Source organism: Punica granatum, chromosome 8, assembly GCF_007655135.1.
Source record: "Punica granatum isolate Tunisia-2019 chromosome 8, ASM765513v2, whole genome shotgun sequence".
NCBI lineage: Eukaryota > Viridiplantae > Streptophyta > Magnoliopsida > Myrtales > Lythraceae > Punica > Punica granatum.
Window position 1 is genome coordinate 25,250,148 of NC_045134.1, and position 23,886 is coordinate 25,274,033.

General features: G+C 36.8%; 3 protein-coding genes across 5 annotated transcripts; 2 read left to right on the forward strand and 1 right to left on the reverse strand.

Moving 5' to 3' along the window:
- The first annotated feature begins 7,995 nt into the window (after window positions 1–7,995).
- Window positions 7,996–14,913, forward strand: LOC116188343 (eukaryotic peptide chain release factor GTP-binding subunit ERF3A-like). 2 transcript variants are annotated; one of them, XM_031517629.1, is made up of 19 exons: window positions 7,996–8,206; window positions 8,695–8,736; window positions 8,875–8,946; window positions 9,432–9,485; window positions 9,628–9,723; window positions 10,353–10,464; window positions 10,687–10,732; window positions 10,863–10,934; window positions 11,212–11,274; window positions 11,406–11,560; window positions 11,676–11,740; window positions 12,682–12,832; window positions 13,004–13,109; window positions 13,186–13,321; window positions 13,441–13,505; window positions 13,606–13,770; window positions 13,923–13,995; window positions 14,088–14,160; window positions 14,285–14,913. In XM_031517629.1, the coding sequence occupies exons 1-18, from the start codon at window positions 8,203–8,205 to the stop codon at window positions 14,141–14,143; spliced, it is 1,533 nt and encodes a 510-aa protein (XP_031373489.1). In that variant the 5' UTR covers window positions 7,996–8,202; the 3' UTR covers window positions 14,144–14,160; window positions 14,285–14,913. The 2 variants fall into 2 exon arrangements, with proteins under 2 accessions (XP_031373489.1, XP_031373490.1); XM_031517630.1 differs by lacking the exons at window positions 8,695–8,736; window positions 8,875–8,946.
- A 67-nt stretch (window positions 14,914–14,980) lies between these two features.
- On the reverse strand, window positions 14,981–15,836 carry LOC116188888 (probable glutathione S-transferase). The gene is made up of 2 exons (XM_031518346.1): window positions 15,495–15,836; window positions 14,981–15,416 (listed from the first exon to the last, which is right to left on the reverse strand). The coding sequence occupies exons 1-2, from the start codon at window positions 15,834–15,836 to the stop codon at window positions 15,051–15,053; spliced, it is 708 nt and encodes a 235-aa protein (XP_031374206.1). The 3' UTR covers window positions 14,981–15,050.
- A 2,172-nt stretch (window positions 15,837–18,008) lies between these two features.
- Window positions 18,009–23,078, forward strand: LOC116187685 (cyclin-dependent kinase D-3-like). Of its 2 annotated transcripts, none has more exons than XM_031516576.1 (8): window positions 18,009–18,373; window positions 18,725–19,023; window positions 19,125–19,233; window positions 19,723–19,848; window positions 20,075–20,310; window positions 20,571–20,891; window positions 22,462–22,602; window positions 22,687–23,078. In XM_031516576.1, exons 1-7 carry the CDS (start codon window positions 18,269–18,271, stop codon window positions 22,517–22,519), a joined length of 1,254 nt encoding a protein of 417 aa, XP_031372436.1. In that variant the 5' UTR covers window positions 18,009–18,268; the 3' UTR covers window positions 22,520–22,602; window positions 22,687–23,078. The 2 variants fall into 2 exon arrangements, with proteins under 2 accessions (XP_031372436.1, XP_031372437.1); XM_031516577.1 differs by having other exon boundaries at window positions 22,712–23,078.
- Window positions 23,079–23,886: the final 808 nt, after the last annotated feature.

Genomic DNA, 23,886 nt, shown 5'->3' on the forward strand with positions numbered 1-23,886 from the left:
AGAAAATATCGGCCCACTACATTGATCCAATAGATTAGGCATCATCGGCCCATCGTATATACACATTAAGCATGGAGCTGGTGCTTCTGCTTCTTCTTCTCCTTCTTCTTCGTCCGCTGCCGCTTTCCATAATTAAGGTAGGGGCGGCCCAAAATAAATCGGGACCTAAAGCGAAACGAGGCCTTTTATTTATTTAATTAATTAAATAAATATAAATTTGTATGTAAAACTTACTTCTTTCGTTTTTTAAAATGCAAAATTACTAATTAAATCTTTATAATTAATTTCGTTTAACATTTTTTCCATTAATAATAAAATTAATTCATTTAATTTTTCTCGGGACATTGTAGAACAATAGAACCTAGCCTTCGAGTATCATTGATTCACGAAAGAGCTTCAATATAAACTGCAGTGCTTTTCTCAACGCTCATAACATTTCAAAAAATTAGAGTGCAAATGTAAAGGAACACGACTGGTTTCTATAGTGATGTTAAGGGTCTGTTTGGAAACATAATTTTGTTCAATTCTGCTCAACTCCAAATTTTTTAAAATTTCAAAATGACTAAAATGTTTTCAAAGTTTTCACTTTTGCCCCACCCTTCTCCCTCCACCGCGACGTCACTGTTCATCATCTTCCTCAACACCCCCCCCCCCCCCCCCGGCGCCTGTCTTCGAGCCCGCCTTCTCCTCATTCCTTCTCCACATCAAGACCACTCTCCCATCCACCAAGGAATGAACTTCATGACGAAAGAAGTGAACTTCCGGGTACCTCTCACGAACCCTTGACCTGAACCGCGAGGAAATAGTGTCTGATTCGAGAGCTGTGGCTGTCAAAACTGAGGGCAGGGCACCTGCAAGAATTGCCCGGAACATCAGCGCCGAGAACAAAATTCCACGACCCATAAATGGAATGAAGGAGGATGGAATAAGAAGTAGCAAAAGACCCTTCAGGGAATCGACAGAAGGAAGAAGCACTCACAGTAAAGACGAAGCAACAACAGCAAGTAGATAGCGGGATGACATGTTTCCTTGGCTCAGGTTCGCTTCGCTTCTCTCTCTCTCTCTCTCTCTCTCTATCTGAGCTTTTCTGCCACTCCATTGCCAGTTCAATCCGATTATCTCGTCTGAGGTTCCATGGAGTCAGGCTTCCATTGGAAACAATGAACTTGGCCTCGATCTTCAGATTATGAAGTGGAAATCGGAAACCCTAGGATCGATCGGTGAGATTTGGGGCTCGGGGATCGGCGTGAAGGAAGAGAGAGAGGACGGGGTGGAGGGGGGAGGAAGACGATGAACAGTGACATCGCGGAGGAGGGAGAATGGTGAGGCAAAAGTGAAAACTTTGAAAGCATTTTGATCATTTTGAAATTTTAAAAAGTTTGAAGTTGAGTAGAGTTGAGCAAAATTATGTTTCCAAACGGGCTCTAAAGAGCCGTTGGACATTGGTGATTATTTGAAGCATAATCTGACGTTTTTTTTTTGCCGGGAAACACAACCTGGACGTGGGTCAGTTGGAAGAGTTAATTGAATGAATGGGATTTGACCTTTAAGTGTTAAATATTTAATTAATTTGTCTGTTGTTCTCTAGATTGGCAATTTGGAAATAGCAATTAATTGTGTGTTCTTTTCAAAACTGTAATACGTAGATTGAGAAACAACTAAGGGAGTAAACGTTAGAAAGAGAGATAATAGAAAGTGGTTGAGACAGATTAGGAGAATCTATAATCTATATATCTACTTACACATATAAACTTGAAAACCGTGCATTAATTAATGACACAAACATAATTATATATATTCAATCAATTCACACAATAAAATATTTATCAAATAAAAAAAGTAATATATATATATATTATATATATAAATTTGAAAACAGGATCATAAATTCATGTCAATTATTATTATATGAAAATATAATATATAAACAAACTTTATATATATATATATATATATTGATAAGCTTTTGAATTCATGTTAATTATATATTGTTTTCAAATTTTAGACCACTATCATAAAAATTTTGTACAAATTCGTGCAATGCACTGATCTAATAATCTAATCTAATACATAATGTAAAGTAGAATTCATACATTAATTATGCGTTAATGTAATAAAATATAAATAATTAAGTTTATTTTCTATCAAAAGTCAATAAATTTTAATTTTTTCATCTAAGAAATGATTCGTATTAAAAAAACTTGAAAATTTTATTCAATAAATATAAGTTTTTGCTATAGAATTTGACTTTCTAAAATATATTAAAGAGACATTGTATATAGTTTTTTGCTCTTATTGATATTACATCAAATTTAGTATTTACATCAATAATAAAAATAATGAAGAAATTCATATCTATTATAATTTATTTATTTTGCCTTTACTTTCGTTATTGAAAATGTAAAATATTAATAATTTTATTAGCTAATTTACATATGAAAAATTATATGAATATCTACATAATTTTGCATAATAATTTCATGTAAGTATCTATGAATTGTTTAAAATTAAGTATCTATAATTATCATTAAAATGTAAACATTGATTAAAAGAGATTAATTTCATAATAGTTTATTATGTATATTTATCTGTATCTATTTATTTGTTATGCATATTTAAAAAGTTTAATTAATTAATTATATTTAATGGGTTTAGATTAGAAAAATATCTTGGTAAAGAAATTAAAAGTAATTTCTTCATCCATACGTTAATTTTAGATCCTTAAATTATGCATACAATCTTAAATTTTTTATTAAAATTACTGCAAAAAGAATTTATCAATAAAGCAATGCTTTGATTATAATATTCACCTTTTTAAAAAAATTAATATAAATTTGAATAGATTGAGTATATCACAAACTTGTGCATTGCACGGGTAATAGGTTAGTACATAAACGAGCATTAAATATATTAATATAAATTATTATTTTACTATTTTATGAAATGTTAACCAATTCTATTTTTGTTCTCTAGAAAATGATTCATCAAAAAAGCAAAATCTTGAATTTTTTTATAAATCGAGTAAATATAATTATGATTATAGAAGTTCGCCCTCCAAAAAATTTTAAGGAGATCTATTGAAATAAAATATTTTTAGGAGATGTTTTGTATAGGTTTTTTTGCCCTTCTTAATATTACTACAATTGAAGTATATATGTAGTTTTAAAATTGATAATGTAATAATTAATAAATTTATGTGTATTATAATTTTTTTGATTTCATAGTTCATTGCTGAAATTTTAAAATATTAATAATTTTTTAGTATCTAATTTGCATATGAAAGATTTTTTGAACATCTATTATATTTTCATTATGATATCTATCTATTTATCTATCTGTCTATATTTATCATGATACCCATTTAAAATTAGCATGAATAATTTTTTATTTAATTATGCAAATTATTTTATCTTCACTTGAAAATACATTGTGTTTATTAGAAAAATCACTTCATAAAGGAATAAAAAGTAAGCTTTTCATCATCATATTTTCCATATGTTAATTACATTATATGAAGTTACACATATATTTTTCAACTAGAGTATAAACTTATGAAAGAGCAAGCATTTCAATTATATTATCCAAATTTAAAGTGTTTTTTGATACAAAATTGAATCGTAGAAATAAACCAAAAGCATGTGCATCATATGGGTCGTATACTAGTTAATAAAGAATTATGGAAAAATGTGAGGAAAAACAAAGATTATCAGATAACTAATAAGAGCATAATTTACGTAAATAAAACGGGTTGAAGTATTCAGATTTGATCATGTTTAGTCAAAGGTACTTGAGCCATATATAGGCATTAGTGGGCCAAAAATTGGAAGCCCTAAATAGATTGATGTAAATAGGCCTTGGTGGATGGGGGCCTAAAGCGAATGCTTCACTCGCCTAGAATATGGGTCGACATTGTTCTTCGCGACTATTGCAGTTCCTTTCATCGCAACGGCATACTCTCAAGTTACTCTCCAAACTTAGTCAAAAATTGTAAATTATGATAAACATCGAGTTAGCAATAAAGGAGAAAATCAATAATATTAAATGCACTATTGCAAATGATTTAAGCCACCTTAAACTAACAAAACCCCAATCCCATTTAAACACGCTGACCGAAAACATCCCAAATGATTTTACGCCACCTTAGTCAATAACATCTAGCCATCCAATCCCGACATTTAATTAAACTGATCTCTCGGTCAAGGAAAAATTATTCACCCACTATTATTACATTTCTATCATAAGCATGAAAATAAAAGTGCAACACATGCACATATACTTTAGTGGGTGCTTTTGTACTTTTGGAAATCGACATATCGGAGTTTAGCAAAAAGTCGATTTTATGCAACTCAATGACAACTAAGAATTGATTTTATTCATACTGCAGTGCATAGGGATACTTCAAATCATTTTTTCGCATACAGCAATGCATCATCATACATGAAATCAATTTTCAATCGTCATGGAGCTGCATTAATAGATTTTCATCTCCCTTGCTCCAGCTCTTCAAATTCAAACTTGACGATTCTCACATGCTCACATTCCCACCAGATCATTAATCAATATAATTGATCCTGCAACTCAATCCATCATAATCTACATCATTGATCATGAACTTGGCACATTCTTCGAGTAGAGGCACCCAAAATCACACACATAGAGCCGAAAACACAGACATAAAGCTATTACTAGGACTCTAAAAGTTTTTAATCACAAACATCGAACTGAAAACATAGACACTGAGCTATTAAGACTCTCAGAGTTCTCGCATATAAGACATAGAGTCGAAAACACGGACATAAAGTTCTTGCATATAGAACATAGAGGTGAAAACACATATTTAAAGCTACTAGTACCATTAGAGTTCTCACATATGCTTCTCAAATTCTATGGTTATCGCATACTTGGTACTCGCACATAGGGTGCAATAGTGCTGCCTCTGAAAAATAAAAAAGATGAGATGAATAAAGCAATAACAAAGTTCAAGCAGTTAAGTGCTTCTCACGAGATCCTTCATGCAGTTAAGTTAGTTTATGGAATGGACAAAAGACAAACCTCAAGCAGACGTACCTTCATGCAGGTGCATGGGTCGATGTAGCATTGTTTTTTGTGTATTTGCAGAGTATGCGCATGAGTTGAAATAGAGCCTGATTGCGGCTTAAGCAATAGTCTGGCTCACAATGGCACAAGTCGAGAATGTAGGGCAAACCTCAGTGGAAACACAAACAGATCCTTTTTAAAGAAACCCAACAAGTTAGCAATATGGCTAATATAGAGTAGAGCGAAAATCAAGTCAAGCAATATTCTACAACTCGAAGAGCAATCCACCCGATTTTTAATCAATTCAACAATCTAAAGTCAAGTAATCCATATCATTAATCAATACAAAGGAGCAATAAACGAAAATCCACTAGATCATTAATCAATCTAATTGATTTTCAACCCACTATAATCTACATTATTGATCCTGAACTTGGTACATTCTTCAAGTAGAGGCACTTAAATCATAGACATAGAGCTGAAAACACAAACATAAAGCTACTACTGAAAACACAGACATAAAGCTACTACTAGGACTTAGAGTTCTCAATCACAAAAATGGAGCTCAAAACACTGACATAAAACTATTAGGATTCTCAGAGTTCTCGCATATAGGACATAGAATTGAAAACACAGGCATAAACTATTAGGACCCTCTGAGTTCTTGCATATGCTTCTCAAACTCTATGGTTACTGTATATTTGCACCCGCACATAGGGGTGCAATATTATTGCCTCTGAAAAATAAAAAAGATAAGATGAATCAAGCAATGATAAAGTTCAAGCACTCAAGTGCTTCTCAGGATGATATTTCATGTAGTCAAGTTAGTTATCGGAATGGACAAAAGACAAACCTAAAGCAGATGTACCATCATGCAGGTGCATAGGTCGATGTAGCATTGGTTTTTGGCACATTTGCAAAGTACGCGAGTGAAGATCGCCGCGTCCCTTCCGATGTAGTTGTCATACGCTCGCTGCAAACTGAGCGGGATCACGGCTTAAGCAATGGTCTGGGTCGCAACGGCACAAGTCGACGTTAAACACCTTTTGGTCCTTTTTAAAGAAGGGATAATAGCGCCATATAACCTAACGTTTGAAGGAATTCTTAGTTCTAGTCCAAACTTGATTTTTTACCCGAGATATCCCAACGTTGACGTATTGGTTTCAAATCTATCCCGACGCTAACTTTCCGTCCAAAATTGACGGAATTGCACACGTGGCACGTTAATTTTGTAACAAGTGTTGGGATAGATGTGAAATTAACGTGCCACGTGTGTAATTCCGTCAATTTTGGACGGAAAGTTAGCGTCGGGATAGATTTGAAACTAACACGTCAACATTGGGATATCTCAGGTAAAAAATCAAGTTTGAGCTAGAACTAAGAATTCATTCAAACGTCAGGCTATATGGCACTATTAACCATTTAAAGAAAGCCAACAAGTCAACAATATGGCTGATATGAAGTAGAGAAATAAATCAAATCAAGCAATATCCCGCAACTAAAAAAAAAATCACCGGATCATTAATCAATCCAACAATCTAAAAGTCAAGTATTTCATATCATTAATCAATCCAAAGCAGCAATAAACGAAAATCCACCATATGATTAATTAGATCCTACAACTCAATCCATCATAATCTAAATTGTTGATCATGAACTTGGCACATTCTTTAAGCAGAGACACTCAAATCACAGACATAGAGCTGAAAACACAGACATAAAAACTACTATTAGGACTAGAGTTCTCAATTACAAACATGGAGCTGAAAACACAGACACAAAGCTATTAGGACTCTTAGGGGCCGTTTGGATTCAGAGTTAAAGTTACTTTAATTTTGATTTTAATTGTGGAAAATGACAAATGAGATGCGATTATAAATTTGACTTGAGAAACGTGTGTTTTTGTTGTGCAGTGTGTTAAGTTAAAGTTAAAGTTAAAATTTTTGAATTAGGAAATGTATATTTTTGTTGTGTAGTGTGCTGAGTTAAAATTAAAGTTAAAGTTAAAATCAATTGTCTTTGAATCCAAACGGGACCTTAGAGTTCTCGCATATTTGACGTAGAGTTGAAATGAAAACACATACATAGAATTCTCACATATAAGTCATTGAGCTGAAAACACAGACACAAAGCTACTAGGACCTTCAGAGTTCTCACATATGCTTCTCAAACTCCACAGTTGCCGCATACTTGCACTCACACCATATATAATTAATTATATACATATAATGTAACTTTTATTTTCTATAATCAACTTTTCAATATAAATTTAACATCATAGGAGATTTGTATCGCAATAGTCTAATAATATATTAAATTTTTTGCTTATAAGTTTTAGTTTCGTTTATAGATTGTACAATTAACCTATCACTTGAAAATTAATTTTTTACAAATAAATTTTTTCAAATCGAGGGCAAAAATACCTACATAAATTAATTCAAGAAAGTTTCTTTGCTACTTTTTAATTTTTTAAATAGAAATAAAATTTTATAGATTATGACTTTTTTCTTACAAATGAATCCTTAAATTTTAATTTTTGATTTATCCTATGCCAGCATATCTAATATATATATATATATATATATATTTGAATAAAATTTTAAAGCTTAATATTTCAAAGAATTTCACGTAATATTTCATCTTACAGAATTATTATATTTCTAGTAAAAAGAAATTATAAAATATTTTCATTTAAATTCTCTCTATTTCAAAAAGTTTGTTTCATTAATTCATCATCATTTTATCATTATTATAACATAATAATATTATTATTACAAACTCTTATATGTCGGTAAGCGAAAAATTCTTTTTGGGACGTTTTACTATAATTATTAAGATTATAAAAAAGATTATAATGATTTTAAACGCACTACAATCTAATTAGAAATTCAAGATCTAATTCCTTTACAAAATTAATAATAATCCGCGGTAATAACGCCTAGTTGAAAATCGGTGCTCTCATGCACGCCTAGAAGACCAACCCGAACAGAGCTCCCGTTCACGGAAGTTCCGAGCGAGGGTTCTTCGGCTTCTAGAAGTAGAGTTTTGTACGTCTCGCACACAAGCTGCCCACCGTAATCATCATCCACGTCCCCCTCCTCCTTCCTCGCTACCAGCGGCTGAAAACCCTAGCTGTCCTTCACCTTCAGGTCTTCATCTTCCGCCATGGGTACGTCTCTCCGTCGCCGTCTCTATTAGCTTGTGCTCTTTCTCTCTCTTTCTATCTATCTTTTTTTTTTTGTGTGTGTGTTTTGGTGGTCCTATGGAGTCAATTGGGCGGTGGTTTTAACAGTTTTGATCTGAAATTGATGATCGCTGATGACATGGGAATCCTCGGATAGGTTATAGCTTCCGAGCTTGATGCCCTGCTGTTTGAGGTATCGGATGGATGTTTGGATTCAGCTACTGGATGAGGAATTTAGCTTAGTCGTGCCTGTTCAGCTCGATTATCGTGCTGTTTGAAGTATTTTACTCTTATGTAAGGATAGTAGTCAAGCACATAAGTTGTGTGGAACTTGAAAATCGGAACTCCGTCGTTTTTGCTGGACTAGATTCTCGTGAATGTTAAATAATGGAGCTAAATCTTGCTGGGATTTGTGATAACGCCTGGAAGTAGCTGGAATTAACTTTGTTAAGTTGCTTTCTCTTCAAACGTAGATCTCGAAGAAGAAATCCGCTCGCTGCAGCTTGACTCCGCAGGTACTTAGGGGGGGGGGGCGGAATTTCCTTTGCTTCAATTCTTTCATTTGTGGTGCAAAAACGAGATTGTGGATGTTTCTTTTTCCATTTTCCGTTTTCAATTGTTTTTTCCTGGATGTTTGGTTTGAGTCTTAGCAGAAGATTGTAATGGGGTGGTTGCTCCTGAAGATCCCAAGCCCGAATCAGAAAAGGTGGATGAAATTGATGAAGGTTCGTGATTGAATTGGTTGGCAGTGTTTTGTTGCATTCGGCTGTGCTGTTTTGAGCTTTTAACCCAATTTCATGGTTTGAGCTGAGGGAGGTTTAGTTATTCTGCATTTTCCTTTTATGAATATATCCAATTTATCTCATATAGTTTGTAGATGGTAGAAGAACACAGTTCATTATGCAGTACAGTCAGTACAATGTATCCATTGATTGTTGTCATTGGATGTGGGGACATCTCCTTGCTTCCGCCCTTTGCATATCTGTGTGTGAGAGAGAGCATGAGTGTGTCTTTATTTGTGCCTGTTTCTTTATCTTTTAGTTTTTTTTTTTTTTTTTTTTTTTTTTCCAAAAACTGAATCAGGTTATCAAGTGCTTTTTATCCTATACTTTTATCTTGTGAAACAATTGCCCTGTTTATTTATATGACATTTGGAAAAACCGCTCCCGAGAGAGCACATACTAAGGAGTTTGCCTCGGGGTTGTCTTAGGTATGAAGGAACAGATCGCTGCGACCTCACAGCCTGTCCACAGAGATTTAAAAGGTGCCGATTCGAAAATCCCCACTGTTTATTTTGTATATGGCTCTTCTAATCATCAGTATGCTTTTCTCCATGCGTAGAAAGGAATTTCTTTTGTTTTTCTTTAATTCAGTATGTAACACCTTGCTTGTACTTCTTTATATAGGGAAAGAAAAAGAAGTCATTCCTGCTGTTGATGTAGAAGATGACAAAGAGGAAGAGCAGAAGAGACATCTGAATGTTGTCTTTATCGGTCATGTTGGTCGGTCACTTAAATTCTAAGACTGATTTTCTGTCTGTTGATCCATGAGTAACTAATTTCTCATAGAAATTGCCAAATCATGGATTACTTGCAAGTTCTTTTCCTTTCTGCATCTCTCTGTTTCTCTTTTGTTGCTCATCTTTTGTACCATTGCAGCTTAATAAGAATTGCTTGCTGGATGTGTTGACTCTGAAACAACATTGGCCAATCTTTTACATGTCATGCGACTAGGCGCTGCCCAAAAAAAAAAATGGTGGTTAATAAGGGAAGCCCAGTAAACATTTACCTGTTGGAAACAAGAAAGTACTAATGAGACTGGGGGAAAAAAAATCTCAAGTTAGAATTCTTCCTGATACTAGATTTAGGTAAGATCAGTCTCATGAGTCAGATGAGATTGTTTTTACTGAAGCAATTGGCTCCCCCCATGGGATGCCAGTTGATTAGTCTTCATGACTTTCATTTTGATTTGGCTGGACATAAATTTTTAACAATCTTTGGGCAAACCAAATGTCCATGGCCCTCTGTGCTCAATTAGTTTCAGTGCATTTTTCCTTCTGTGTTCTGCTTTTTCCCCCAAAAGTGGGCTCTTATGTCTTATGTTCCATTTGTTCATCATATCTGGAGTGCAGATGCTGGAAAATCAACAACTGGTGGTCAGATACTCTTTCTTAGTGGTCAGGTCGATGATCGTACGATTCAAAAATATGAGAAAGAAGCGAAGGACAAAAGCAGAGAGAGTTGGTGAGCTTCATTTTTTTTCCCTTACTTTAAAGATAGAGATCTACTTTAGATATAAATAGCTTTATGTGTGAGTGCTACATAGCTTTATGCATCACTACTTGGAAGGTTGGCAATGCATGGAGATTGCTTTACCTCTTTCTGTCTCCTCTTATTTGTCTCTGCATGTTATGGCGATTCATTAGATGAATAGCTAACGCGACTAACCATTATCACTTTTTTCAGGTACATGGCATATATCATGGACACAAATGAAGAGGAGAGGGCTAAGGTATTAATCAGCTCTAATGCATCTTCTGTTTGGAAAACCTTTCGTTTTTTTTTTTTTGGTGTCCTAACTGTATATCAGTTAGATTTAATATGTATGAGTTTCCTGAAAAAATATATTTATGTGATTGCAGGGGAAAACAGTTGAAGTTGGAAGAGCACATTTTGAAACAGAGTCAACTAGATTTACCATTTTAGATGCACCGGTGAGTGAGAACTTCAGTCACGCTGTAGGAAGCTTTCTAAAGTCTGAAATCAGCCGCTTTTTCACTTTTAGATGTTCATTGTTAAAATCAAGTTACATTCTATGGAATAAAAAATCATTAATATATCTCTAATTGGGAAAAGTGAATGCTAAACTTGGAAACAGCAAGATGTCTGATATAATTCTGATTTGCTCATCAGTGTTTTTAAATGCTAACGACATTTTTATGCCCATTTTGTTTGAATCTTTCTTCATTTTTCTTCCTCTTACTTCTGTAGGGCCATAAGAGCTATGTTCCTAATATGATCAGTGGAGCATCCCAAGCAGATATTGGAGTACTTGTAAGCTGGTCTAATTTTATTATTTATTTGTCTTTTTCTATCTTCTGTCTGCAAAATGGACTACTCTCTCTATCTCTATCTCCCCCACCCCACCCACCCCCAGAGGCTGATTCGTGTCTGCATTTTTCCAGGTAATTTCTGCTAGAAAAGGTGAATTTGAGACTGGATATGAAAAAGGTGGACAGACTCGTGAACATGTCCAGCTTGCTAAAACGTTGGGTGTGTCAAAGCTGCTAGTTGTTGTAAATAAAATGGATGATCCCACTGTGAATTGGACAAAAGAAAGGTGATTCACATGCATGCACTCTCTCCACATCTTTCGAAATGTGGGCAACTTTGTTATGCTTTTTTGTTTAAAGCATGTTTCCATAATCTCTTGTTTCCGCCCTTTTTCCTCCCAGGTATGATGAAATTGAATCGAAAATGATCCCTTTCCTAAAGTCTTCCGGCTACAATGTGAAGAAAGGTAAGGGCGAACTACTTTTTAGTGTCTTAATGAAGTGCTTATGCAATATTTTATGGTTGCTGAGCCTCAAGAGATGCTTGCATTTATGTAATTTCAATTGAAGTGTTTACCAATTTTGCCTAGTTCTTTTCAGATGATACTGGTAAAATAGTATTAACCTTAGAGGATTAAATTCCTGGACTTTAATGTATATCAATTTTGTACATAAATATATCCTACTATAAAATTGATCCATCTCTCTATGGAAATAAAGTGGGCTCTTTATTTGAAAATCAGAAATGCTGGTCATACTAGCGCCCCCCCCCCCCCCCCCCCCCCCCCCCCCCCCCCCCCCCCCCCACTCTCTTTCAATAATATATATGCAGGAGTTTCTCTAGCTTTACCATTCGAGAACACGCAGATTAATATGATTCTATTTGCTGTGGTGATTGCCTTTTCTAGCTTATCTTGCTAAATAATAGCTGGCAAGGCTGTGTGAGGGACTAATATTCCACCCCCCACCCCCCTTCTATAAGTTGGGTTCAGAACCTTCAGAAAGCTTGATTTTATTCTCATTGTGGTTTCTGAATTTAAATTCATAGTAATAGGAAAGTTACCTCTTATCCTTTTTGGCCTTTTCCCTTTGGTAAATTGGACGTACAATCAATGGCCAGATATTTCATTGGTGCATATTTTAGCCATTGCTTCGTATGATATTCATTTAAAAGATTGCTTAGTGGGTCCCATACTCTCTAGTTCCCAAAACCAAATTTCTGCTCCGTTTGTCTTCTTTTTGTATGTTGGTATGATATTTGCAATGGTTGAATTGTTATCCCAAAAGCTGTCTGTTTCTGCTTGAGTGCGGATATTACTTTTCCTGGCTCCTCCTTTGTTTTTGTACAATTTTTGTTTGCGTGCAATATCTGATCTCTTTGGTGAATGGATTTAAATTTGAATTACAGATGTCCAATTTCTGCCAATATCTGGCTTAATGGGTACAAATATAAAAACGAAAGTCGACAAGGGTATTTGTCCCTGGTGGAATGGACCATGCCTTTTTGAAGCGCTTGATTCTGTTGAGATCCCTCCTCGAGACCCTAATGGTCCCTTCAGGTGTGATGATTTCTTGTCATTCTTTTTGCTGTTTCTCACTATTGTAGATGTTTTGGTAAATAGAGTGGTTCCTATTTTACTATTCTGTAGAACAGAAGAATCCCCACAATCTTCCTTATGTTGTAGCTATGTTAATGTTGTCTTTTTCATATTTGCATCTGTGCTTTGTAGGATGCCCATCATTGACAAGTTCAAAGATATGGGAACTGTTGTCATGGGCAAAGTCGAGTCTGGAAACCTAAGTGAAGGCGATTCCCTAGTTGTTATGCCAAACAAGGTGATTAAAGCTCTCCAAGAAAATCTCTGCTTCATTGATTTGCTTGTTCTGAAGAATATTTCCGCTCCTTTTGCAGGCTCAAGTGAAAGTGGTCGCTGTATATCGTGACGAGGATAAAGTTAGACGTGCAGGGCCAGGTGAAAATCTTCGGGTTAGAATATCAGGGATTGAGGAAGAGGACATGTTGTGTGGATTCGTCCTGTCTGGCATTGGTATGTGTCAAAACATCTATATGTATCATGCTGATTGAGAAGATTGAAGATTCACTAGACTCGATAGTAATTTGTTTAGGGAATTAACTGATTACATGTTTTCTTAAAAAATTCTGCAGCAAAACCGATTGCGGCAGTAACGGAGTTTATTGCCCAGTTGCAGATCCTTGAGTTGCTGGAAAATGTACGTCCTGTCAATAATCTTCCCATGTTTCTTTGTATACATCATATGAAATTTTTTTATAGTTGTGTGTGTAATGTACTGAAGTAGAGATCTGCTGCAGGCAATTTTCACTGCTGGCTATAAGGCTGTCTTACACATCCACGCTGTTGTTGAGGAGTGCGAGATCGTTGAGCTTAAGCAACAAATAGATCCGAAGACGAAGAAGCCGATGAAGAAGAAAGTTCTCTTCGTGAAGAACGGTGCTGTTGTTGTGTGCCGAATTCAGGTTAGTTCCTTAAATCTAACAGAAGGGTTGTTAACAGTTTTCCGTGATTCGCCTTACTCCGCTCCACTATAATCCAGCGACAATGAATTACTATTACTCCTACGTCATTGTTTTCCTGCGTCAGTAAATCAACCTTACTATGACATTGTTAGGTGAATAACATGATATGTGTGGAGAAATTCTCTGAGTTCCCGCAGCTGGGAAGATTCACTCTCCGTACAGAAGGTTATGAGAGATGGCCATCAATCTAGACTCAGTTGAAACTTTTCATTTGTCAAATGCTGTATACTGACATTTTGTATCACTCTTTTCCACAGGGAAAACAGTTGCAGTGGGGAAGGTCACCGATTTACCTTCAATTGCTAGAGTCTAAACAATTTTGGCTGATAGGTGCGGATTCCAAGAGAGCTCATTTTCTTTTCTCCTATGAATTGTCAGCCCTTTCTTTCCACTTCCGCCATGTTAGTCTTTATTCTCATTCAAGTCTTGTTTCCTTTTTCAATTTGACAAACAGAGCTTCCTGTGTAGACGAAAATCTCAGTGGCTGCAACGGGATGAAGGTTGTTACAGTGTCGTCCGAGTGTTGGAAACCTATCGAAATTGTCCATGGTAGAGCTTGTTATATTATTATGTTCATGATACGGTGCCGAGCACATACCTGAGAACCTGTCGTCTGAGTTTCCCATGGTTTGACCGGGTGGGGGGGTGGTAATGCCAAAGTCTTTCTTATAGAATTATTGATGATTGTTGCTCTCGGTCTGCCGAACTGACCTGTCATCGGATTCTTTTCTTCCTATTCAGTGCTTAGATAAGATATGCATGATCATAACTTGAGGTTTACGAGTCTATCGATACAGTTTTGCCATACTTCTTTGTTCTGATTATTGAGCACATTTTGCTTGCCAAGGTTTCATTTCTTTCTAGCAATTGGATTGTGGAGATGCATTGTGAATGTCTGCGAAAGAGACTGAAAGATTCGAGAAGTCCTTGTTTGATCGTGAGCCTCAGCGTTTATGTACTTTGGTGCTGCTTTCTGATTTGTTTTTCAGATTTCGGTTTTCCATTACCGAAAACATTGTTGTCTTTGGTTTTACTAGTTTGTATAAGAGAAACAAGCACACAGGTAAAATTTTCCTGTCTTCATCCATTAACATGAACGTCCAAACGGAACTATGGCACGTCTTATTCGATTCATAGAACAATGACTGCATAACTGAATTATTTAGGAAACTGTTTTCCTGGAAAATCTGGAACATAAAAACCAACTTAACGTTGTTGAGTCAAGGCTTGTTAGCCGCTAAGGATCGCAGGTAGCGAAGGCCTCCGCTCAGGTGGTTTACTATTTCCTCTCTTGGAGGAAGGGACTCCTTGATGACAGTGACATCGGCAAATTTCCGAGTCCACTCGTGGAGTGAGGGGAACTGCCCAGGATGGAGCAGCTTCATGCCTCCGACTTCCTCCATGACTCCAAGCCACAGCGGAAGCCACCCTGCGACAAGGTCCAGGTACCCGATCTGCTCTCCTCCGAAGAACTTTTTCCCCATGATATGTTCCTCAACAAGTGCAAGGGACTTGAGAGCAACCTCTATCGCCTTCTCCTTCTCCTCCCCTTCTGCCTTGCACGCATCCCAAGTCCCGAAAATGACCTAAGACCACAAAGAATAGGATGTGTTAAAGCTCGTCGAGCATGAAAGTAATAAGCGGATTGCACCCGTAACAAGTACCTTTTCGTCGAGAAACTTTGCCCAGAAACGGGCCTGAGCCCTCTCATAGGGCTCAATCGGGAGGAGACGAGGGCAGGCCTCCTCACTCCACGTTTCATCAATACACTCGAGTATGACCAAGGACTCGGAGACCGCAGTCTCACCGTGAAGCAGCACAGGGACCTTCTTGTGGACCGGGTTCGACTTCAGGAGCAGCTCACTCTTGTTCATGAGGTTCTCTTCGGTGTACTCATACTCCACGCCCTTGAGCTTAAGGGCCCACTCGACCCTCATGCAGAAGATGCTCGCCTTCGACCCGAGGATCTTCACCTGTGGATGGTGACGACAATGATCGCCTGCCATCTTCGTATTTGTTTTGATAGAAATGGTTGAGGCTCAGAACTTCTCCATTGAGTTTTTTTATAGTGTTTCATGGTAAACTCATTCACGGCATTGGCATTGCCATTGTCAAAGTAAAACTATAAACAAAGGGGGACGAATGAGTTACACTATTCGAATATTAAACGAAGATTGTGTTAATCTATTCTTGGGTTCTCACGATGAGCAATTTCGCTTCTCCTGCTCTCGGAATTTTCAGATCGGTGATCATTGTTTCAACCCTATAAAATTTCTTGATCGAAATCTACGGAAGCCGTAGGGTTATAAGGATACATGTACACTTTCATTCCTCTCGACCGAAATTAGTTCTTAAGTTGTAAGTTGGTTGAATATAAAGGAAACGAAGGAATAGGAGGGGGAGGGAGAGAAATTGTATTGGAGATTAGAATTTTCAAATATTCCCATGTAAAATCTTTCCCTCTCCATTTTCTTTTCCTAGTACATACTTAAATATATTTTAATCAATAAAAAAGAATGTAGTGCACTAATGTATGTATTAGCCTAACAATCAAGAGAGTTCATATTCGATATTTATTATAAGGCCATCAATATCCTTTTATTAGCCATTAACATTTTATTTCGTTGTACTAAATTAATAGAATAACCTTCTATCCTAAAAGATATCTAAATCAAATGTCAAAGTTATAAAGAGTTGATTAATAACGAATCCTTCTATAAAAAAAATAAAGAATTCATTCATTTGTTTGAATTTTCAAAGGTCCTTTATAATTAATGAGATTGGGAGAGAGCAGCCCTAGATTGACTGGGCATTTTGTCAAAACTAAAGTTTGTGCTAGCGATATATTACATGTTTCTATTATCAGAAGAAAATGTTACTAACAGCTACAAAGGTCTCGTAATTTAATATAAGGTAAATTTACTTTTTTTTATTGCTAAGAAAGAAAAATTGACATAACTAACAGGGATTAGTTCAAGCGGTTCGCCGCTTGTTCCACTTAAATAAGGTCTTAGGTCCAAATTCTTGTGAATGCAGAGAATTCACGCTGAAAGAACTTTATTCTTTAATGTCAATCCAGCTCGATTAGATTAATCACACTCAATTAGCTTTCGAATATTAGAGTTCACATCGAAAAGAAGAAGAAGAAGAAGAAAAACTGGCATCCATTGATCAGTTCATCGAGAGAGAAGGATGGAGAGGAGAAAAAAATGGAAAGTAGGTTTAATTATGTTCCCATACAAAATTCATTAATTAATCAATTAAAAATTTTCAAGAATGGGTAAATATGAAAAATAATTTTACAAAATATCTAATATATATATATATATATATATATATCAACTTTCAATCTATTTTTAGATATATTACGAATTTTGTTTTTTAAATGTATAATCACGAACTTTCATTTAACTCCCAAATCTATCAAAGCCTCATTTTCTTCAAATTTTCAGTTGACACACGTCGAAATATATCAAAAGAAAAAAAAAAGAAAGTACTTATACTAAAGCTTCTTTTTTATTTGAAAAAAAAATAAAACACCCCCCTTGATAGTACCGTGAGCGGATAATTGCTAGGGTTGGTGGCCTCACCAGTGGCCATCATCTCCCAGTTTTAGGTCTAAGGTTGTTGACGACCTTATCCAAAGGTCGGTGGCTACTGTTGAGATCACCACTCTAGAAATCACTCCCTCCCGGCAGTGCCGGAGTGGGCATCTTACTCTTTTTTTCTTTCTAAATACTATTTTCACGGGACAATGCCATGTTGACTAAAGACGGAAAAATCAATTATTACTTCAGTTATAAGACAAAAAAAAGAAAAGAAAAAGAAAGTAAAGCCGTGACGAGTCTCAAATAAAAATGGAAGTTCATTATTTTATATATTTGAAAAATAGTTCTTAATATATTCGAAAATAACGCGAAAGTTCTTACTTTTATTTTAGGCATAATTTATTCTTAAAAAAAGGGAGAAAAAAAAGCCCGAAAAGGCCATCTTGTTCTAGAAAGCCCATAGGTGGCCCAACAAGAGGGTCGTATGTGGAGGCTCAAAAGCCCATGAATTATTTCTCAGCCCATATTTAACGGCCCAGAATTATATGGTTCGGCCCATTGCAATCGAAAATATTTGCCAATTTATTTATTGGATTTTTTGGCATTGAATAATTAATTTAATGGATTGACAAAATAGACGTTGCCTTTGCTTTACTCTCTCTCTTCTCTTTCTTGTTGACGCTCTCTCAACCTCGCAGACACAGAGGCGCAGATATTCGCTTCACCTGAGCCTATCAATGGCTTCCTCGAGCCGTTAGCGCAAAAACCCATGTCCCAAAACCTCTTCTTTTGCCGGGTTTTCTCGAGGAAGTGGTAGAAGCGAAACCTCGAGAAATTCCGTCCTGTACAGTAGTTTCTTGGGGAGAGGTTGGAGAAAGCAATCGATAGGGATGACAGAGCTGGATCTGTCGAAGAAGGTCGCCGACAGGTACCTGAAGCGCGAGAAGCTCGGTGAAGGTACTTATGGGGTCGTTTACAAGGCAATCGACACCAAGGTGAGTTCTAAAAGATTCTTGCTTGAGGTTGTCTTTTGTCCTGATTCTGTTTATTTCTACTCGTCTGCTTCGACCTCGAGCTGGTTAGGGTTGTAGGAATTTGTGAGTGGGGATGAAGACTCCTCAATTGCTCTGTTTTCAGTGGAAGTGAGAGTTTATTAGACATTCCACGGTGAATGAAGGTTACTTATACTATAATGTAATGGACATATATGCATATTATTTGGTTCAGATGGTCTTTGTGTTCTTGAAGAATTTCACTTTCCACGTGAATGGACAGTGTCAGTTTTGAGTTTTCGGCTCATTCGTGATGGTTGTCTTAATACTGGAACTAAAAGATGGTACCTGCAGACTGGACAGGTGGTGGCAATAAAGAAGATTCGGATTGGGAAGCAAAAGGAAGGAGTAAATTTTACTGCCCTTAGAGAAATCAAGCTGCTTAAAGAGCTTAAAGATCCTAATATCATCGAGCTCATTGATGCCTTCCCTCACAAGGGCAACTTGCACCTCGTGTTTGAGTTCATGGAAACTGATCTTGAAGCCGTCATTCGTGATCGAAACATATTTCTTTCTCCTGCTGACATTAAGTCCTACCTTCAAATGACCCTTAAGGGGCTTGCAGTTTGCCATAAGAAATGGGTGTTGCACAGGTAATTCATTTCTATCTGTTTTGACGTAAGGCGAATTATCTGATTAGACCTCATAAGAGTATATTATCAAACTCTTCTCTTTTTTTGTGCTTTAATCACAGGGATATGAAGCCCAATAATTTGTTGATAGGACCCAATGGACATCTGAAACTAGCTGATTTTGGTTTGGCTCGAATTTTCGGGAGTCCAGAACGAAGGTTCACTCCGCAGGTATGATTTTGCTGCAGGCACCACGCTTTATGTGTTGCTAGTTTTTCCAATTTTATGGTGGTAATGGCGTCATTATATGGGTGAAATATCTCGAAGTTGTATGTTATGTTCGTATTGATACATGTTGAAAAAGGTATTTAAAGCACCTGGTCGGCTGGATCATCTGTTGTACTGTGAAATTCAACCAGCAGAAGATCAATAATGCCGTTGCTTATTTTATCTAGATCTTTTCAGATTCTCTGGTTACCTGCTTTATGAGTCAGTCTTCAAGCAACTTTCTGCTTGTTGTGAATGACTATTGAATGAAAGATTGACATGTTATAATGGGATATAATGATCGATGGTGATCTTCCCTTTTTCCCCCTTTGGCTAATCCGAGCACCTATGATGTTACAAGGGAATTTCTTTATTTCTTTAATCTTCTTGCGTATTTTCTGTCCGATAAACATGTGTCATTTCTTTAACTAGTTTTCTGTGTAAATATAATAGGTTTTTGCGCCGTGGTATAGAGCACCTGAGCTCCTGTTTGGGGCCAAACAATATGGTCCTGCTGTGGATGTTTGGGCTGCAGGTTGCATATTTGCAGAGCTACTCTTGCGAAGACCCTTTTTACAGGTGAATCTTGCGATTTCTATTCTTATGCTTTGCATCATGAGTGTGTTCAAATGTGAAATTAGTGCTTGCTTATTTCTTAACTTCATTATTTTGCTTTCCAACTTTTGGCCTCATAGCATATCTGCATGTCTGAGTGAGATCTATCTTGTCTACTTAATTTAAAAAGTGTGGGTTCGTTATCTTCCTTTAAATGCATGATTTATGTTGCTTTGAATTTATTGAGCAGGGGTCGAGCGATATCGATCAACTGGGAAAAATCTTTGCGGCTTTTGGGACTCCGACGTCTTCTCAATGGCCTGATTTAGTATGCCTACCCGATTATGTGGAATACCAGTATGTTCCAGCACCCCTGTTGCGTTCACTGTTCCCGATGGCAAGTGATGATGCTTTGGATTTGCTATCGAAGATGTTCACATACGACCCAAAATCTAGAATTTCGGTGCAACAGGCGCTAGAGCACAGGTATGTGGCAAGGACTTTGTAAGGTGTGACTAAGCCAAACTAGGCTCGAGCTACTTGGGTTTGACTAGAGAATTTTTTTTTTCAGTTTAATTTCTAAGCTTGAGCTGAGCATGCTCGGCTGGAGAGCCTCTCGAGCTTGATTGAGCTTCCCTTATGTTATTAAATGATCTTCTCTCTGGCTATGATTTGCCTAATACGCCATTGGAAAATCAACACTTATAGCTAATTTCTAGTCTTGTTCTTATCCTTTTGTCGTTTAGGTATTTTACATCTGCACCTTTGCCCACCAACCCAGAAAAGCTTCCGCGACCTGTGCCAAAGCGGGAGTCTGTGAATCCTAGAGTTTCTGAAATAAGCTCGAGAGAGGGCCCCACTGTTCTATCCCCTCCTAGGAAGTCAAGGAGGGTTATGCCCGAGCGAGAAGGAACTGAAGGAAGTGCTTATCAGAGCGATAAATATGGTGATCATGGGAATGATAAACTGGGCCCAGAAGATACCGGTGGTAGGAGCGACCAGGCTCCTATGTCGCTAGATTTTTCGATTTTTGCGGCTAGACCCCCAAATAGACCTACAATTAACAGGTAATTGGAAGTGCAGATTTCTGATTGGGAACTCTGTAATTTACATGGAAATGAAGTAATCAAGATCAATTTTTATTCTCTTCCACGTTTTTCTTTACACAACTACATCTTTTCTTGAGTTATATATGTGCTGTGTCCTTTTTATATGTGCAAGAAATCTTAAACTTTGATGGCGAAAACAGTAAGAAAAATTCCTTTCTAAGGGTGATATTAGAGAACTGGAGCATTGGAAGACTTCATTTCTCTTTTTCAAGATAAGAAAAGTAAGATTAAATTTCAATTTTGGAAAGACTTCACTATCCTTACTAAATCAACTTCAAATTGGATTCAGGACTACCTTGACCTTGGACTTTCAATGTTTCCATAACCTTTTGTCTTTCTCAGAGAGGAACCAAAATCGCTAAATGAGATAGTTCTAAGTCTCTAGCACATGGAAAGCCTATCAAGTTTTTCATATGGAGATGATTGTTTAGGCTAGCTGTATAGATATGAAAATGATCGTTTCAACTGCAGTTGTTCTAGACCATTTGCTAACAAAATAAATTTGCTACTTTTTCACAGCAATAGCCTTCATGTCTCATTTTCTAAGATGTTTTTTCTTTATCTGTAGCAGCTTGAGCTATCACATTCCCATTTGCATTGCAAATTTTATCCGTTCCGTTGCAAGGCTATGGGAAGCACACTTGTAGAGGGAACATAGTCTAGTGATGACATCTTGAGGTTACCCATTCCCAGTCGTCATATCAATATATAGAAAATGCTCAGTTTGGTAGGATCTTAGGCGACCTGTTTCTTTTTTCTATGTTTATAGTGCATGATCCTTTGGGTCATTTTGATGTCATATCTATGAGTTACTGGACCCGTTATTTCTGTGGTGTGATTTAGTGGAGATTGAGTCTTAACCAATTCTAAATGAAAATAGTGGAAGAGATTAAATGCTATGGGTGGACTAAGGGGCACGTGTAGATTGAGAAAAGTGCAGGTTCCATATGATTGCAAAATATTTTTCTAATCACGTGAAAGTTTTATTGGGTACTTATCCAAAAATAGAAAAGGTCTATGGAATCTCTTTTGGGTAACGTATATCGATAGGGGTTTTGCATCCCGTTGACCATTTTGGTCGCCACGTCTGATGACCATTATGATATTAGGAACGCTGGTACTACTTGATAGATGTATCATGTGTCTTTTGCGTGACGTCCTGTTTTGTTGATAGTGAACATTTTTTCAAGATCAATGAATCGATTGTGGAAATGCTTTTTATGAATTATAATCAAGGCTTTGGTGCCTTCTCTCTCTCTCTCTCTCTCTCTGTTTCCTTCTACATGATAAAAAAAATGTTAGACAAGTTATCGTGTTTCTGTAGAATGTACACTCATTTGGTGGGATGGCGTAGTCACTGTGCTCAGGATGCGCACAGCAGATGTCTTTCTATATTCAGAACAATATTTAATCGGACTCTGGCATTGATGTTTCTGTGAATCTCGACATTTTCCTATCTCATTTTTTTTGGTAGAGCTGTCTTGCTGGAGATTAATCCAATTCTCTCTCTCTGTGTCTCTCTTAACAGCGCGGACAGGACCCATCTGAAAAGGAAGCTAGATCTTGAATTCCAACATCCTGATTAATAGGGATCAATTAATTTGTTATAATTATGCAAAAGATTCGCCGATACTTCTAACGAACTATCGGCACTGCTCACATTTATGAGGTATGCAGACTTTGAGATTGCCAAACTTCATTCAGTATTAAATTGAGTTCCCTTTGTTGATTGATTTTCTGTTCTAAAATTTAGGACACTTCCATTCTTTATGAAGCAGAAGGCATTCGTCTTTTTTGGATTGGAGTATGGACTTGAATAATCGTGTACACACAGTGTGAAGCTAAGAGCTAAGCAGTGACTTCCTTTTCCATATTTTTGGTGACCTGCAAAACAAATCGGCGGAAACCCAAAACTGTTTCCTATATCATCTTGTCTGTCTTGTCATTATAGTATCGATGTTTGCAACTTAATTGGCTCAACTTTTCCTTTCTTAGTACCAATTAGGCTTCTATATAGTGTGAGCTATGTTTCACAGCTTTCACTTTGAAAGGGAGACAATGAGATTGCTTAATGACATTCAATGCCTTTGTTTCTTGACTGTACATTATGAGTGACTGCAATGAAAATTCGTTCTCTTATTTGCCTGCTGATATTGTCAAATTCTCTGATTCCGATCATTTAGTCGCCAGTCTCAATATTGAATTTGACTAGTTCAAGTTATATCTTGCAACTTAAGCCCTCTGTTCCGGGGGGTTGAAGCCTGCAGAATGCAGTGAATGGTAGGGAATGCAACTGGTGTTTTTCCCCGGTCGTCATGGCGAAAGCTTTTTCCTTATTCAATGGAAACCGAATCTGATAATTGTTGCTCCCAGTATGAACAGCAAGCTCAAGTTATAGGCTGTCTCAATAGAATCGAGCCGAGAATCAATAATTCTGAAACTCAGGAAACATCGGCAATGACTATGTTCCTCGATCCGGCAACCATGGAGTCTACTTCGGTGAACACTCTGTATTTCCAAGTAAGTAGATTTATGATGCTGCTTCTGCTGAGACTGAAGAATTGTGCTCTCTCCGTAGCCTTCTTTGCCCAAATACAGAAATTTTGACAAAAGGATTGAAAGATGTTCCGGAAGATGATTGGAAGTCTTACTTCCTGCTCCCAAATTGGTTCAAAGAGTGATGAGAAGAAGAGCGGACACTTGCACGGTGAGGGCGCATATCATCTCGAGCCACAGACCCTGTCCAAACATCTCTTCCAGTGAATCTTACCGACAATCGCTCGGGCTCGAAATAGTGTTGCATGGGAAAGAATCGATACTGATCTTTTACTTGGGTTTTAAGACGACACAAGGAGAAATAGATTTTCACCTTTCCGCTGAATTGAAACACGAAGCCCGGCAGGATTGCGCATGGAATCCCGACTAAGTAACACGCTCTGAGATTGACAAACAC

Bases quoted from the DNA above. Each gene is read 5' to 3' on its own strand.
- LOC116188343 (XM_031517629.1), top strand. The intron at 10,465-10,686 runs GTGAGCTTCATT...CACTTTTTTCAG, and splicing joins GACAAAAGCAGAGAGAGTTG to GTACATGGCATATATCATGG. The intron at 12,833-13,003 runs GTGTGATGATTT...TGTGCTTTGTAG, and splicing joins GACCCTAATGGTCCCTTCAG to GATGCCCATCATTGACAAGT.
- LOC116188888 (XM_031518346.1), bottom strand. From the start codon at position 15,836: ATGGCAGGCGATCATTGTCGTCACCATCCACAGGTGAAGATCCTCGGG. The intron at 15,417-15,494 runs GTACTTGTTACG...TTGTGGTCTTAG, and splicing joins CAAAGTTTCTCGACGAAAAG to GTCATTTTCGGGACTTGGGA.
- LOC116187685 (XM_031516576.1), top strand. From the start codon at position 18,269: ATGACAGAGCTGGATCTGTCGAAGAAGGTCGCCGACAGGTACCTGAAG. The intron at 19,024-19,124 runs GTAATTCATTTC...CTTTAATCACAG, and splicing joins AAGAAATGGGTGTTGCACAG to GGATATGAAGCCCAATAATT. The intron at 20,892-22,461 runs GTAATTGGAAGT...CTCTCTTAACAG, and splicing joins AATAGACCTACAATTAACAG to CGCGGACAGGACCCATCTGA.